Source organism: Rhyacophila brunnea, unplaced genomic scaffold (assembly GCF_057557595.1).
Source record: "Rhyacophila brunnea isolate RB1 unplaced genomic scaffold, BYU_Rbru_1.0 scaffold_3, whole genome shotgun sequence".
Lineage (NCBI taxonomy): Eukaryota > Metazoa > Arthropoda > Insecta > Trichoptera > Rhyacophilidae > Rhyacophila > Rhyacophila brunnea.
This window is the reverse complement of record NW_028232965.1, coordinates 35,313,226-35,329,701: the sequence shown is the minus strand read 5'-3', so window position 1 is coordinate 35,329,701 and position 16,476 is coordinate 35,313,226. Positions and strand designations below refer to the sequence as shown.

At 32.9% G+C, this 16,476-nt stretch overlaps 1 protein-coding gene across 1 annotated transcript in view; it reads left to right on the top strand.

The window, feature by feature from the left end:
* The window catches only part of LOC147068272 (calpain-9-like), a 369,841-nt gene that overhangs the window by 263,858 nt on the left and 89,507 nt on the right, over positions 1–16,476 (top strand). Inside the window, exon 4 of the mRNA XM_085953230.1 lies at positions 10,185–10,423. Coding sequence (XP_085809356.1) covers positions 10,185–10,423 — 239 coding nt within the window. The remainder of the gene's footprint in view (positions 1–10,184; positions 10,424–16,476) is intronic.

Here is a 16,476-nt window from a genome sequence, read left to right as displayed (position 1 = left end):
GCAAAATCCAATATTCGAGCCGGTATCTCTGGTCGTAACGATTGACAGATTACTCTGAGCATCGTTTGCTCTTAGCTAATTGGATTCCTTTTGACATTCTTAGAGCAACGTTTACATTCATATTCCTACACTACATTTTCATCATAAAACATATCATCTCTTCATAATGGCTTCTGCAACGAGAAACGACAACCCGAAACGTCGAGTAAAGAACACACGGTGGAAACCAAAAAACTACAATACAATTGGCTTGATTGGAATTATTTGATTTCAGTATAAACACAGTATTATTTTTGTATATGCGATAATTATTTCTCCAAGTTGAAAACACGCGCGTTACTATGATATTATTCCCTACTTCATTTATTGTTTGTTGCCGGCCAACGGCTACGGCCGTATGTTGTAGCTTAGCAACTGGGAAATGCCAATAGAAATGGTGTATTTCAAAAAAAATACTACCTTATTTTTAGGTCAATAATTATTATAAAGCAAACATTATTCCTAGAATGTTTATCACATTTGAATGGTCAAAGACATAGCTTATAAGCAGTATTTTTAAATGTGTAAATCTTGCCCATTTTTTGAATAATAAAATGCCTAATTCTTGTCAAATTTGGGATCACAGAGATTATCAATATAATTTTTTATTGTAAATATTTCACTATAATAATGTCGACATAAATTTTACTAACAGTTTTATAAATGCTTTTTAAATTAATAAATATAAAAAATCTTAACACCACTTCATATGGACGTACTGAAATATGACTATATTCTAAAATCATTAGAGCGAGGGGTTCAAAAGAATACTATTTTATGTAATAAAAATACTTTATGCAGTCATCAAATATTTAAAATAAATATAAAGGATAATAAGGCTTCAAAATTATGTAAATAGATTATCTACAACGTTTAAGGAATGTCCAGGATCATGCTTTGAAAATAGCATAAAAGCTCCATTTTGACGTACGCTGAGCATGTCCCCCCTTAATTGCCTCAATTGTGCATAGAATTTTTTCGTAGGTACTTAAATTAGTTGTAGAAGTTAATATAAACTTTAAATAATCACTTCGTAATGAGTTTTCCCCACTGATTACTATTATAGGGATCACAAATATACAGGATCAACTTTTAATTATTTCTGGGTTGAGAAATCAAATGGAAAGTCATTCGTGTATTTATTATTTGTACCACGCATTATGAATGAAAATCAAGAAGAATTATTATTTCTTATTTTGAAATGTTTTAATATTGATATTCTGTGGCGGTAAGTTTTGACGGTAATAATTACAAGCTTTTTTCGGTTCCGTTATCCTGAAAAAAATGTATCCTTATTTTTTCGATCTCTGTTTCAAGGTTTACTATTGAGGATGAGTGTACATTTTGTAGAAAAGATTTATATGTCATTATGACAGCATGATCCTCTTCCCGAGGTTACTACCGCAGAGGTGGAATATGTTATAATGTGCATGAAGAGTGGGAAAGCCCCGGGAGAAGATGGGCTGACTATCGATGTTCTCAAACGGGCCGGGAGGACGGTGAGCGAAGTGCTCGCACGTCTGTTCACATCTTGTCTGCACGAAGAGAACATCCCAGAGTCATGGAAAAATGCCTCCATTATTATTCTCCATAAGAAAGGAGACACTGAAGATCTGAAAAACTATCGACCAATTAGTCTACTGCCAATTCTGTATAAGGTTTTCACGAAAATACTCTCAAACCGTCTCGAAACAGTTCTAGACGAGAACCAACCAAGAGAGCAAGCCGGATTCAGAAGAGGCTACAGTACTATGGATCATATTATACAGGTCGTCAGGGAAATCATAGAGCGCTACCAGGAATACAAACTGCCATTATATCTTGGTTTTATAGACTATGAAAAGGCGTTTGATTCCATCAAAAAAATCTCAATTATAGACGCCCTTAGCAACCAAGGAATTTCCAGACGCTATATAAACATATTGAACAGTACATACAGTGATGCCACAGCATGCGTAAAAGTCCACAAACGGTCGTGTAAATTCCCCATTAACAAAGGTGTCCGGCAAGGTGATACCATTTCACTTAAACTATTCACCGCTACTCTTGAGAACTTATTTAGGAAACTTGATTGGGAGGAAAAAGGTGTTCCAATTAACGGAGAGCATCTCAGTCACCTGCGCTTTGCAGATGATATTGTTATACTCTCACAAGACCCGAAAGACCTCCAAGGTAGAATGCAAGAACTCGCGGATGTCAGTCAAACGGTCGGTCTAAAGATAAATGTCTCGAAGACAAAAGTGATGAGGAACTGTTTTTCGGACCCTGCGATTATCTGTATTTCTGGCACCCAACTCGAGCAAGTCAGCAGCTACATCTATCTTGGACAGCAGGTGTCCATAGACGGAAGCATGCACGATAAAATTTCTCGAAGAACAAAGCTGGGATGGAGTGCTTTCGGACGTCTGAATAGTATCTTCAAGAGTGACCTACCATTATGTCTTAAGCGTAGGGTGTTCAACCAATGTGTGCTACCCGTGCTCACGTATGGCTGCGAGACGTGGACCCTCAACACGAGAGATGTCCAAAAGCTAAGAGTCACACAGCGAGGCATGGAGAGGTGCATGTTGGGCATCACGCGAAAAGACCGTAAGAGAAACGAATGGGTTAGGATGCAGACAAGAGTACGCGATGTAATAGACGTTGCCAAACAGCTGAAATGGAGATGGGCGGGGCACATTGCTCGCCGAAAGGACGGCCGCTGGACAAATGCCGTCATCCAATGGTACCCAAGGGGTACGAAATGGCCACAGGGTCGCCCTAAAAGCCGCTGAATTGACGAACTGGTAAAGTTCGGCGGTAATACGTGGCAGCGAACGACACAGGACCGAGAGAGTTGGAGAAAGCTTGGGGAGGCTTTCATCCAGCAGTGGATTGACCCCGGCTGATGATGATGACAGCATATTTTGCCATGTTCTATATACCTATCAACATTTAATGATCACATAACATATAATAATACCATAAAAGGGTAGATATTATTGTATACGTAGTTGTTTATAAATTGAGAATAAAGTAAAATTTGTTAAATGATATTTCCGTGGTTATCTCAATTTTATATATTATATAATTATAATATTATGTAACATATTAAGAAATAGAGCGAGATTTTGGCATTGCAAACCTTAATACTTGTAGCTACCTACTGATTCGCACATGACTACGTATACTTGTATCTAATGCTATGTCATGTCATGATGTTTCCTTGTTATTTTGACCACCCGGCTTGAAGCAATCTCGATATTTGTGCAATGTTTGATATTATGTGAGATATGTATTTATATGACATTATAATATGCGATACTTATATTTATTCTATATCAAGTTCGCAATAAGACATGTAAGATTTCCGGCTGAAATAATTACCTTCCAATAAGTCAGATGAAGTAGGAATTGACTTCCACTTAATGATATTTATTGTACCTACATATTAATTGTAATCGTTGCGAATTATATAAATCTCTTGCAAGATGGTTTAATATTACTTATACTTACTGAAGCGCTGTCAATTCTTGTTGGAGAAATTGGATAATAAATATTGAAATAAATTACTATATAAAGTAGTTATGTCTACATAGTTTAATAACGACATGAACCACATACTCTTTGAACCAAAAATGTTGAAGAAATTCTTATTCTTCCAGATACACTGTGGGTTTATTTTCAGTCTCCCATAAGTGTAATTTTCTAAACTAAACATCAGTTAACCGTTTTCCTTTTACTATTTTATTTTAATTAATTTACGCTTCATCTTCTTCTTTTTACACCCTATCACAACCCAGCATTGGGGCATAGGGTAAACACATCCGTTGGTCTACCGCCAACTCTCGCGCCTCCTGTCATGCCAGACCAACAGCGTGTAGATCGTTTTTGTAGTACCGCTGCGGCATCCGGAACGTCTCTTCGTGATTACCTCAATCAGAAAGGGCGGCCATATCCGCTACTTATAGAAAGAGCTTTTCTTCAACATATTCGTTCTGGACAGTACCTATCCAATTCTCAATCCCTCAATCATTCCAAATAAAATATTAAATCTCCTACCGCTCTCAATATAAATTCGATTTGATATAACCAAAAATATTTTCATGTAAAATACATTTTTTAAATGAAATTCATAAATTTCTTCTAAGAAAAAATAATAGTTTTTTTATAAATTGTAAGTTAGCTTTTTTAATGTCATTAAAGTTACATAATATTTACCTTTATAGTGTGTATATTTTCATTGGATACCATATTATGTATATTGTATTTATTTTTCGAGTAGAACTATAATAATATGTACTACACTTAAGAATGATAAATATTTGTACTATAGATACTTTATCTATGACAATTAAGCATTTTGTATAATTTTTATATTCTCAGTTTTAAACCACCACACTGTCATTTTATTATGTAATCCAATTAGATTATGTCCATTACGTTTAAATAATAATATTACGTACCTATAGGTAATTAAATGTATATCGCCGAAGTAAAGACTAACCGTTAATGGTATTATTTTACATCTTCACACAAACCTATCATCGTCAGTGCTCCGGCGAGTGAGTCTATTTTTTGTTTTGTAATTCGTTTTAAAAACGATATGGGCAAAAAATTGCGAAAACGTGTCGTGAATTGCACCTCGGCGTTTGAAAAATAGTTCCCGCTCTTCGATAATATTCGCAAAAACGCAATTGCTTCTCTCCATTCTTCAATGAAAAACTCTTGACATAACGAGATTATAATTATATATAATCATTTGTCCTTAACCCTGGTAAACTATTTGGATCGCGCTATGAATGTGCAGACAGTCGACCGAGGTAAATCAGGTGTTATATCACGTAGACTTTTACAAATAACTTAACGTGTACAATGTACATATAGACAAATCAGTACATAACACAGTATCATCATAGGCAATTCGTGAGTGTATTGTAATTGTTTACTGCAATGCATGTTTCTACGCTAGTAAACAATACCACTACAACTACAAGCCGCTTTTACCGTGCCCATGGTGCCACTGTACTGATATTGATTTACCAATAAGTACCGTGACATCTCACATGACGTTTTTTATAGTTGGATCCTAATACATAATATTGTATGTTAGTTAATTCCAAAAGATATAATTTGGGTAGACACAATTTGGAAAAACTCCTTACTAAGCGATTATTTAGATTACCTACCTTAATTATCAAGATTATATTTTAATAGTATTTTGTATTACATTAATAATTATCTCGTTCGACGTAGATGACACGGCTGCCATGTCCTCGTTAAACAGCCATTAGATGCAATTAGCATGTTATTTTAATGTGGTAATTAAAAATTAATTAAAAGGAGCACAGTGATTATGTTATTAATTAACAAAAGACTAACTGGCACGTCAATATTCATTACTCAATATAACTATTTAATACTGGACCTAATGTACCGTCGATACTCTATGCAGTAATTGGATCTGAAAGCTGTTGTAATTGGCACAGGATTTATTATCGAGTTATACAAGATATGAGTTACCACCTATCGGAGTATTTTCAAAGCTGAACGTCAAATCGTACAAAAAGTCATCTGAATGTCATGCTTCCAAATTCAAAGCCTTTATTCTATGCAATTAAATCATGCATAACTTTAGATTAACAAAATAGTTTTACTTGTTTAAATATGGTTTAGTTTAGGCAGTTTAATTGAATTAAAAAAAAATAGTTAACACCATCTGAATATTGTATTCTATGTTGAATGAAAACAATAATACATATGGCCGCGTTTACCTAATGAATAAGAATCACTAGTTCACTGATAACAAAAGATTCACATGCGCCTGCTTAATATGCAACATAGTATTCGCTCAAGTTCAAACATACTGACAACTATTATGTGGTGTACAAATTCGTGATTTCAACATTTCCCTTGTATTTTTATCTATTTGTTTGTCTGAGGTACATTTTGAATGCACGTCCCAACAATTATTGGCGTGGAAGCGACTTCAACGGTTCTTTCTCTGCATGGTCGACTATGTGAACAACACTGTTCTTGGGTAAATGTTTGTTTAACATGATATAATATAGTATTTATTATCAATGAGTGAAAACTAGTGAGCTAGGTAGTCGAAATTTCAATCAGAAAACTGGGCAGATGTAATCGAATATACATCGGCATGTCAGAAAGTTATCTTCAAGTTACTGTTTACTTGATATAAATCTATTTAACGAACGATAATATTCAACAGATTGGTTTATTAGTTAGTAGTAGGTACATGGCCCCCACAAAGGGAGGGCTGGCAGGGCTCTAGCCTGGGGGCCCGGCGTGGCGTGTCGACCAGATAAGTGATATAAACACACATCACAAATTATCTCTAATAGTAGAAAAAAGTTGCCTGCGGCGCTATTGTTCTTCAATGTTGTTATTATTTTAAATTATGTGGTTGTACGATTTAATTTTCAATTGTGTATCGATACTCGACAACTCCATAATTCAAATGGATGTATTAAAATATACAAAAAAACACTGCCTTTATCTTTAGCGATAGGTAGGGAGGCCCGCCAAAGATCCTAACCTGGGGGCTTGCTTCAGGATGTGGGGGCCATGAGTAGGTACTTTGGTTGCCACGTGATTATCTTGAAAATGAATGTTGTAGGTTATAGCTATAGTTATCTTCATATTATTCTGATCAGCAATCGAAATGAACCGGAGTGCACCAGACTGCCTTTCCGTTAATGAAATCGTCAAAATTATTGCTCCGTCTTGTATAACAAAAAATCTAACACACGAATTTTTATAAAATATACATAAAGTCAGATACTTAACTATGTTAATTTTTCGGAAAATTATCGAGCGCTCTGGGTCGTAAAATTATCTATTTCGAGTGCTGGTTATGGATATGTAATATACTTAATAATTATTATGTCATTACTCTCACATAGCATCTTGATATACTATATCTTTAGTCAGGACTACAGTATCTATCAAATTCAATATTACTATGTATATGATTTAAAATAAAATGCTGTTAAAATAATGCAATTGATCTTATTTTTATGAGGTTTTAAAAAATATAATCAATGCCATAAGGCCAATAATTTAAATAACAAGATTTTTGATATTTTTGACATTCCTCGCTTTGATACATTCACACATCGCCACATTTTTTTTACCCCCTTGTTATAATTTTTAATACCCTCGCCCCTCATTAATAAAAACAATTATTTCATAGAAAATGATTGATTTCAGTACAATATCCTCATGAAAAATTTTATTCTTCGAAAAATGAGTTTATATTTTGATGATTTTGTCACATTTTTCTTCACTTCATCAAAAGTCATCACACTTATAGCATACCCATTTCTTTTCGCTAAAGCATGACATTATATATGGACGATACCTAATCTAATCAATAAATTTGTTTAATCATGATAATTTCCTCTCATTACATATATTATACTCGTATAATATATTCACTTTCAATCGTTGGCCTACCTCAGCTGTAAAGCGAGCATGGTTAAAATAACGGAACATTTTTCTTATACTTACAGATTAGAAATTTAATATCCAATTGTGTTTTAAAAATAAAATGGGTGTTAGTTTTATCATTCTTTGAATATTTTATATTCAAAATAATTACTTAACACCAGAGACGTTGAACAATAAAAAAAATGATAGTGAATATGAAGCTCAAAAAGGCTAACGATTAAGTTAGCTACAAGTACCATATTTTTTATTGCAGATTAATTTGTGACACAAATCACACTTTTGTGTTTTTAAGTAAGTATAACGTACCTACGTAATAACCAAATTTAATATCAAACCAGGTCATAATCTTGTTCACAGCTGTCTTTTCATACAGAATATTATTTATATATTATGTATTGCTACCAATTCAACCACATATTGTAAAATCGCCAAGTGTTGTAGTTAAAAAAAGTTCATATGACTAGTTTGAGGAGTTACCTGCCAAAACTATTTTTCTTGCACCAATTTCATTACCCATTTCGATTTCTTATGAAAATGAAAACTTACAAATTGTCGTATGTGATGTTTGTAACATCTAGTTTAAAACGAATAAAGAGGATGAGATTAATCCATTTTCTACGAAGTTAATTCGTGTGAGTATTTTTTCGCATTGTTAATATTACAATCAGTAATATATATAATATATTTACAAACAGGAAATTGAGGACATTCTAAGACTAAATTGATTTTAGTGATTATTTTCCCCATAGTTGATGCATACTTGAATACCTTCTAACATAACATCTCTCGGAGATTACTGTTATTATCGACTTATAGCCTCTTATGATTTGTTCTCAAGAAATATCCTCCAGCGCTTGGGATCTTCTCGAGACTGATCTCGTATGAATGGTGGCGAATGACATGCACATTTTTCAATAAAACGATGTTTGGTAACAATATATTCAATATACATAATGCCTTCCTTCGTATATTCGACGATATCGATTCAAAACAGTCGGTGTATTATATTTGTAACTATTCTCTGCCTGTCATAAATAAATCACAACTTATTTACATTTGTTCAAAACACCGTTTTAAATAAAAGCTTTCGTCTTCTTTTTGTGTTATTATCAGAGCTGGAAACGAAACCGGAACCGAACCCTGGCACTCTAAGAAACTACAATAATTTTGAAACGAGAACCAGAAACAAAACCCTTGATTAAAAAACTTGCAAACTCAGATTTGGGACCGGGATCCTATAAAAATAACGGGGGTATTTTTATGCTTATGTAGTTGGAATCCAACAGATTAAGAAATCCATATGCTCTACCTGCGCATCTATTATATACACAAGGCTGATATTGACTGGTATCGGCGGCTATCGAGGGTAGTACATCATATTTATGTATTGAGATTATAATAATAATAATTGTTACAATAAGTTAGCCGTCTAAACTGTCAAAACTGTCTATTTCGCTCTAAAAGTTAACACAGCGAAGAGATGTGCTGTTAAAACATAGCACTTTTTGACAGTTCACGCCGGAAAATTATTGTAACAATTAACCGCTTCAATACATAAATATGATAAACTACCCTCGATAGCCGCCGATAGCAGCCTAGTGTATAGAATAGATACGCTGGTAAATATGACTTAAAATAGCATTAATACAAACTGTTTGAGTTTTAAACTTTAAATAAAAGTATAATATAGGTGTTTTAAAAAACCGGAACCAAATCCTGTAAGCGGGATTTTTGACTTGATGGAAGTGAAGCTCATTCTATTTTCTCTTCTAGAACCAGACCCGAAACCGAACCTTTCATACAACGTGGGGGTTTTAACAGCTCTTTTCCTAGACGATAAGTGAATAATCAAACTTAAATAGTAGAATATATATACCTAGTTAAATAGATACTAGATACTTCGTGTGAAAACAATATTGTTTAATATTTTTTTTATCACGTTAGATAAGGTTAATTGATTGCTAATTGAAGACTTCTTCTGCCTTGTTCCACTCTTTTTGGTATCTATTCATTAAAATGTTACATAATATATCTGCCGAAATTAGTAACTTGGTCGATCTAGCTAATTACAGCGCGGCTCTATGGTCGTTTAGTGTTTTTAGGGGCATTAAAATACTACATATTATTAATTACTAAATGTTACAACAATTGTTGTATTTACTATATAAAAAGGAATCTTAATTGTATAGAGAGAACAAAAAGAGGTCAATACCAGTAGTAGTATGGAGCCCACCGTAAACGAGTGGGTCGGTCGTGAATTACGGGCTCGAAGCTCGCGCCTGAAAAAATCATTTGAATCCAGAAAATAGACGTAATAATGTTGAGCGAAAGTCTTAAAAAAATATTGTAAAAAAGGTCGAGGTTTATATCGGATTGGTGAATAAATATACCTACTTATGATAGAGAAAATTAAAAACAGTTTTATTCAATAGATGTGAGATTATCATAAAATAATATTAGTATGAATAAGTATAATCAATCACATTTTATGAATACGAAATATAAAATAAAGCTGTCGATATCTGTAAAATTGTGAAAATTGCTATATGTACCAGGTTTATCTGATTGAACTACCGAGATAAAAAAAATGCCATACAATAAATTTATATTTAGTAAAACCAATGTCAAAATATTAAAATCTTTTATTTCATAGTATATATTATATTAAATTTACAATGATTTCTCTTTTTCAGGAAATGTGTCAGTGTCCAGTGTTCGGCGGTGCGATGGGATCAGTTTCATCAGCGTCGGCGTCAAATCTTGGATCTGGCACCGCTGCTGGTGAAGGCGCTCGCCTCTCAGCTGAGGCTGGCGAACTGGGAGACCCTTGGCTGCTAGCTGCCGCTGCCTCTTTAGCACTTACTCCGAGATTTCTTGAAAGAGTCGTACCACCCGATCAGGATTTTGAAGAAAACTACTGTGGGATGTTCAGGTAATTATTATCATTCAATTATTTATTTTATGAGATATGCAGTGGCGAAGACTCCATACTAGGCGATTATTTAAAGCCTACCTTCTTAAGAAAAATAATTTTTATTTTCATGTTGACGTATTTATATAATCACAAATAATAATATATTCAATATGCCAAAAGACATCTATCGTATAATTGTCATAATTTTACGATTTTTTCCCATATTTCAATAAGCATCATCTATGGCATCTCTCGAAAGTTTAAAAAAATAGAACACACCGCGTTTCGCTTCACATATTGTATAGGATTATTTTCGCGTGAAACGACGAGTTTTTCAATATGAAGTTTTTTTCTCATTATTTCAAAATGTCTGGCGTCCCGCATACAAATGTACAAGCTGTTTCGTTAGCGCTTACGTCGCAAGAGCACACTTATTCAAAATAATTAATAAGAAGATAATTTAAAAAATAATTTCTATGGGATTCAATCACATAAATATGTATTAATTGTTGTTAAAAATATATAATAATTTATCTCGTGATTTTTATTTATTTATTAGTTCACTCATTAGACAATTTAGATATCTAATATTGTACCTACCTAAGTCTGTGTTTTACATATAGAAGTATTTTAAAATGTCTAGTTTTACGGGTTACATTATAAATTGTTATCGAACATAATATATATAAAACAACGGATATTTTCATAGATGATAGATAATATATTTTGAGCGTATGTTACGTTTCTAAATGTTTAGGAAAATACATAAGTAATTCAAACTAATTGCTTATTTTTATGAACTAATTATAACAAACCAATTAAGCTTTTGAAATTTCTTCGTTTTAGCGTACCTATTTATCAGTAGTAATATTGGGTTATCTTTTTATTTCCCGCAAGTATATCTGACAAACATGGTTACTCCCACAGCCTACCTCTTTCAAAAAGTCACCCTTTGCCACTGAGATATAGTAATATGCATATTGATTGTATTTGACTTTACGTAGTAGACATCCATTGAAATTATAGATAATACAGAATTAACAATGCTTTTTCTTTCATTTGGACAGTCGTGACCATTATTTTAACAGAGACGGCATATTATAGTTATTCTAAATTATTTTCACATACAATGGTTATTGAACGTAATACACTACAAGTACAAAAATTTTGACATAATTCAGTAGGTGCCTATATAAAATTATCTAAATTAAGTTTATGAATAATCATTGTACTTACGTTTATATTTTATTAACCATATGAGTACATGGCTCGCTGGAGAAATAGGTGTTCTTAATTATTACGTATAAATAAAAAAGTTCACTCTCTTGTGATGAATGAAAAACACACGGTGACAAGCCAAAAATCTATTACGACAGCAAATAACCGTAAAAATCTTAAACATTATAATATATCTGCATACAACCTTTTGTGAAGTTTTCACGCTGTAAAATGCACACGCAAAATCATTTATTTGAAACGCAATGCATTTGAAAATATTGCTACCAAATTAAATGTAGCTTGGACAATCTACAACGTAAAAAATTACACGCATTACTAAGACGACGCGTCATTACTTCTGATGAAACAGTAAAACAATCCTCCAAATTTGTTCGCATATTTTCCAACGGCATCGGGAAACAAGAATCAAGATGATTTGTATTAAAAAATCTCAAATATATTTTGGTCTGGAGCTGGACTATGCGTTGTGATCTTTACATATATCTCACTCCTATTCAATTGGAATTGTATTATTTATTTTACTACACACATATATACACATACAACAAAAATATATACCACTTTATAGAGCTATTAAGTAGGTTCCTAAGTATTTTTCGTATAGGTACATACTTTGTACAACCGCGACATCTCAATTTACAAAAACACATTATTTGATAATGTTAAAAAAATGATTATAACTCACGGAATAGTTAGGTACATGGCGCAGTCAGTAGACTATAATTTCTTTGGTTCAATGAACCATTTTTTTAAGATTACCAGCAAGCGCAGAAAATACTTCTATGTATCAATGTTAATTAAATCTAATTGGTTCCTTTGAGTTGTGATACTTGTTTTTTTTTTGTATTATTTCGTTTGGGTTTCGAAAAGTAGCCTTAGCTTCTTTGTTGACGCGTCCCAGCGATTGAATGCCTCAAAATTAGTCCCGGTGGGTTTTATTAAAGTGATTATTATTGGTAATAAATTCTTATACGGTTGATATGAGTTCATTTTTTCATGTCAATTCATAATGTGAATTATGCAAAGTATAGTACATTTTTTATTCGTAATGATCGTTTGAATTTTTGATTTGTTCTGATTGTACCGTCCCACTAAACGGAGATGCAGTATCTCCATAACAGTATCTCCAAAGTCGAAGATATTTATCTATGACATTCTTGTATGGATATGCTATATTTAAATGTTTAGTGGGGCAGAATTGTTATAAATTATTCACTGTTTTTTCAGTATTGGCATGTTGCAGACGTTGCAGTTAATCCGGGTATCTGTACTAATAATAACATTGAAGTATGTATCTTTGTTTACGATATATCTGCCCGTTGATCAGCGTTTTTTTTTTTCTATTATATCTTTTATTTAATTGTTCCGTTATAATTAAAAAAAAAACTACTTGATCAATGATGAAACTTACACTGCTTATAAGACTACATTGTTGATACTAATTTAATATAATATATCATTTTGATATCTCAAAAGGTTCAGAAGTTAAGATAAAACTACTCAAAAATAACGCATTTATAACAATCCATTGCCAGTAGGTATCTAAAATTGTCAGTTAGCAGTGGTGGAGTGATATTTTATAGTTCTTTTTAGATCTGTCTTTTTCTTCACTAAGTATAAGTATAGTTAATATATTACATTGTTAACTACCACAGATAATGTTCTTACACATAAGAACCATCGGATGTATTTTCTATAAATTTACAATGGTTATAAATACATATTAGGATAGTGTACCTATCGAAAATCGTTTAAAATCATTATTAAATTTGCTACAAAAGGAGCGAATATGATAATATGTTTAATTTTAAATAAAACACAATATTATTGAAAAAAAGCCTCAGAAACATCCCTATTCGAAAAAATTGTAAATAAAATGTTGAACCAAGTGGGCTTCAAAATAACATAATTTACTGTCCGGATGAGTCTACATAAGTCTGGAAACCAAGTTTATAATTCATTGTTTAAATTTTTGATTGAAATCTTTTTTTCATGTGAACCCGTGATACACAACTTTAAATTCTCTTCAAAGCTCACATATGAAATACTTACATATTATATTATATCAGTCCCGTGTAATCCATAGCTGTGGGTGTGGCGCATTCATAAAGTATTCCAAGATAATCATATATTCAAAATCCATATATTATGATCATTTAATACAATGTTCAATGATGTCATATAACATTTTATATTACGGAAAAAATATTGGCTATAAGTAACTGGAGCGCACAGAGAAAAATAGTTTAAAAAATAGGGGGTAATAATTTTTAGTTAAGAAGTATAACTTAAATAAAATAAAAGATATATTATTATATTTTATATACAAAGAATGAACCAGATAATATCCCGACAATTAAGTGCCTACCCATGTAAGTAATAAATAGTAAATTTAAAGAAAACTCAAATATAATTTTAAAACTTTCAGTCGTTATTACGTGCGTTTAATATTTATATCTTTACGTAGGTATGTAGGTACGTATTTTTTAATAATGTCATTCTCTACGGCATCGGTATGATGAAATATTTAATAATTTTCAAAGAATTAAAAATGTGTAAAGAGGCAGAAATGGTGAAACACGGCTCCATCTCTGTTGAAATATGTAATGCGTTTTGAAAATTATCACGTAGGTAAATTCACATAATTTCATTTGCACGTTCTTCATTGCTAAAAGGCCGGGCAATGCTGGCAGGGTTGGAGCAAAGTGTGTTTTTATTTTTTTTACTACAAATAATGAGGATTTCTAAAATCACAGATGTTTATTGTATGACATACTTGTTTTATTGCAGCTAAGGTTGAGTTATTTGATAATCTAATACTATTATTACATTTATAAGTTAAGTTTTCGATTTGAAATAAGTTTGTGAGCCATACCTACTACAACGACAAATGTCACAACTTTATTTTTCAATAGTAAGAAACCGGTGATATTCTTCGTTTGGTCTATTCATCTTGAGGCGTTCCTTGTTCTATTCAACCTTGACCTGACCCAATATTACGAATTTAGGTAGGCATCCTTTCTATGAGCTATATGACCAAGAAATTAAGAGTGATATGAAAATGAAGAGTCCGACGAAGTTAAACTGAGAAGAGTCTGTTTCGAATTTGGGGTTTTCTGATTATGGAGTTTTGGTACGTATAACCATCCACCAGATTCTCAAAATCCGCATTCAGCAACATATTTCAAAAACGTCCCTTACCGTCACAAAGGATTATAATATACGAATCTCCTCTTGTAGTTGGTCGCTCTGGCGCTCCGACACTCTTTCTTTGTTTCACATTCCCAAATCTACACAATATGTAAAAAAAAAAACTACCGACTTCGTTTCAGCCATAATATTATCGAGAGCTGCTCCTCTGTCTATAATCTCTGGATGATTGACTGGTTCGTCATGTGCTCTGTCCAAGAAATGCGAAGTATTCGGCGCCAACATCACATCTCGAAGGCATCAATTGCCTTCCGACCTCTCACCCTCAGGGTCCATGACTTAACACCGTACAAAAATATGAAGGACACTAATGTTCGTATAAGCATCATTTTCGTAGCATTTAAAATTCCCCGTTAATTCCATGTTATAGTGGTAAAACATACTATCTTCGCATTTTTCGAAATCTATATGCGCCTTCTTATGTCTGTTAATAGTCGATCCCAGATATACAAACTTGTCCACTGTTTCTAGATTTCGGGGTTTTCTTTGCTGCTGGTAGAAGGTTAGCTCAATCTCGACCATAAATATGGCGTATGTTTTTTATTCTAAAGGTTTCATGGCGAGCACATTTCACTGGTAAAAATACAAGTATAACGTAGCAAGTTTTGATATTTATTCTCATACGTTTTTATTTTTATTTGTGTTAGTTTTGCCCATGGCCCCCACAAGGGGTGGACTGATAGGGCTCTAGCCTAGGGGCCCGGGTTCAGGGGGTCCTGGCGTGGCGGGTTGACCACATAATTGACATCTAAAATTTGCTCTAATAGTAAAAAAAGTCGCCTGCGGTGCTATAGTACTTCGCAGTTATTACCATTTTATAATAATTATATGGTTGTGTGATGCATTTTTTTATTATTGTGTGGTCTCCATAATTCGTCTCCATAATGTGTTAAATATCGCTAAAACACACTGAATTTTTATTGACCTCGAACACCATTTAGAAAACGCCACTGTAGAGCGTCAGACTGCCTTTAACTTTAGTGGTAGGTAGAGGGCCCGCTTTAGGATATGGGGGCCATGGTTTTGCCTATCACTATATTCTTGAAAAGGTATGTGGGACAAAAATTGTACCATCACTCCGCCCTTATACAGGTACACCGCGGATGTTTATGTCCTCATTACAAGTTATTATCTAGCGCCCATATCGTCGTCTCTTATATTGGAACATTAAATAAATCGTGTCAATCGAGACATGCTCACGATCACTTGCCCATACAAGGATGTATTTTTTGAAAATCATTCCCGAAACTTTAATAAATTAAACACGATGCAAAAGGCCGTTATATACATTGAAATTAATAGTAATCGATGTAAAATTATTAGTATTTTATTGTAGAATAAAAGCGATCAGTCGAATAAATAACAAATTAATATTTTTATTCTCCTTATTTACAATAATTCTCTTTTTCCAATTAAAGATACTAGTTTTGTCCAAAAAACAATTTTCAACTGATCTAATTAAATGTAATCAGTGTTGAGTAATTAATATTTTTAAAACTAACATATTTTACAAAGTATAAATTAGTTAAAGTAGGTACCTTCTCAGCCAAAAAATGAATAAGTGATGATGGAATCGTTTTTTGAAATATATTTTTGCCGATCGTGGTTTATCTAGGCACAGG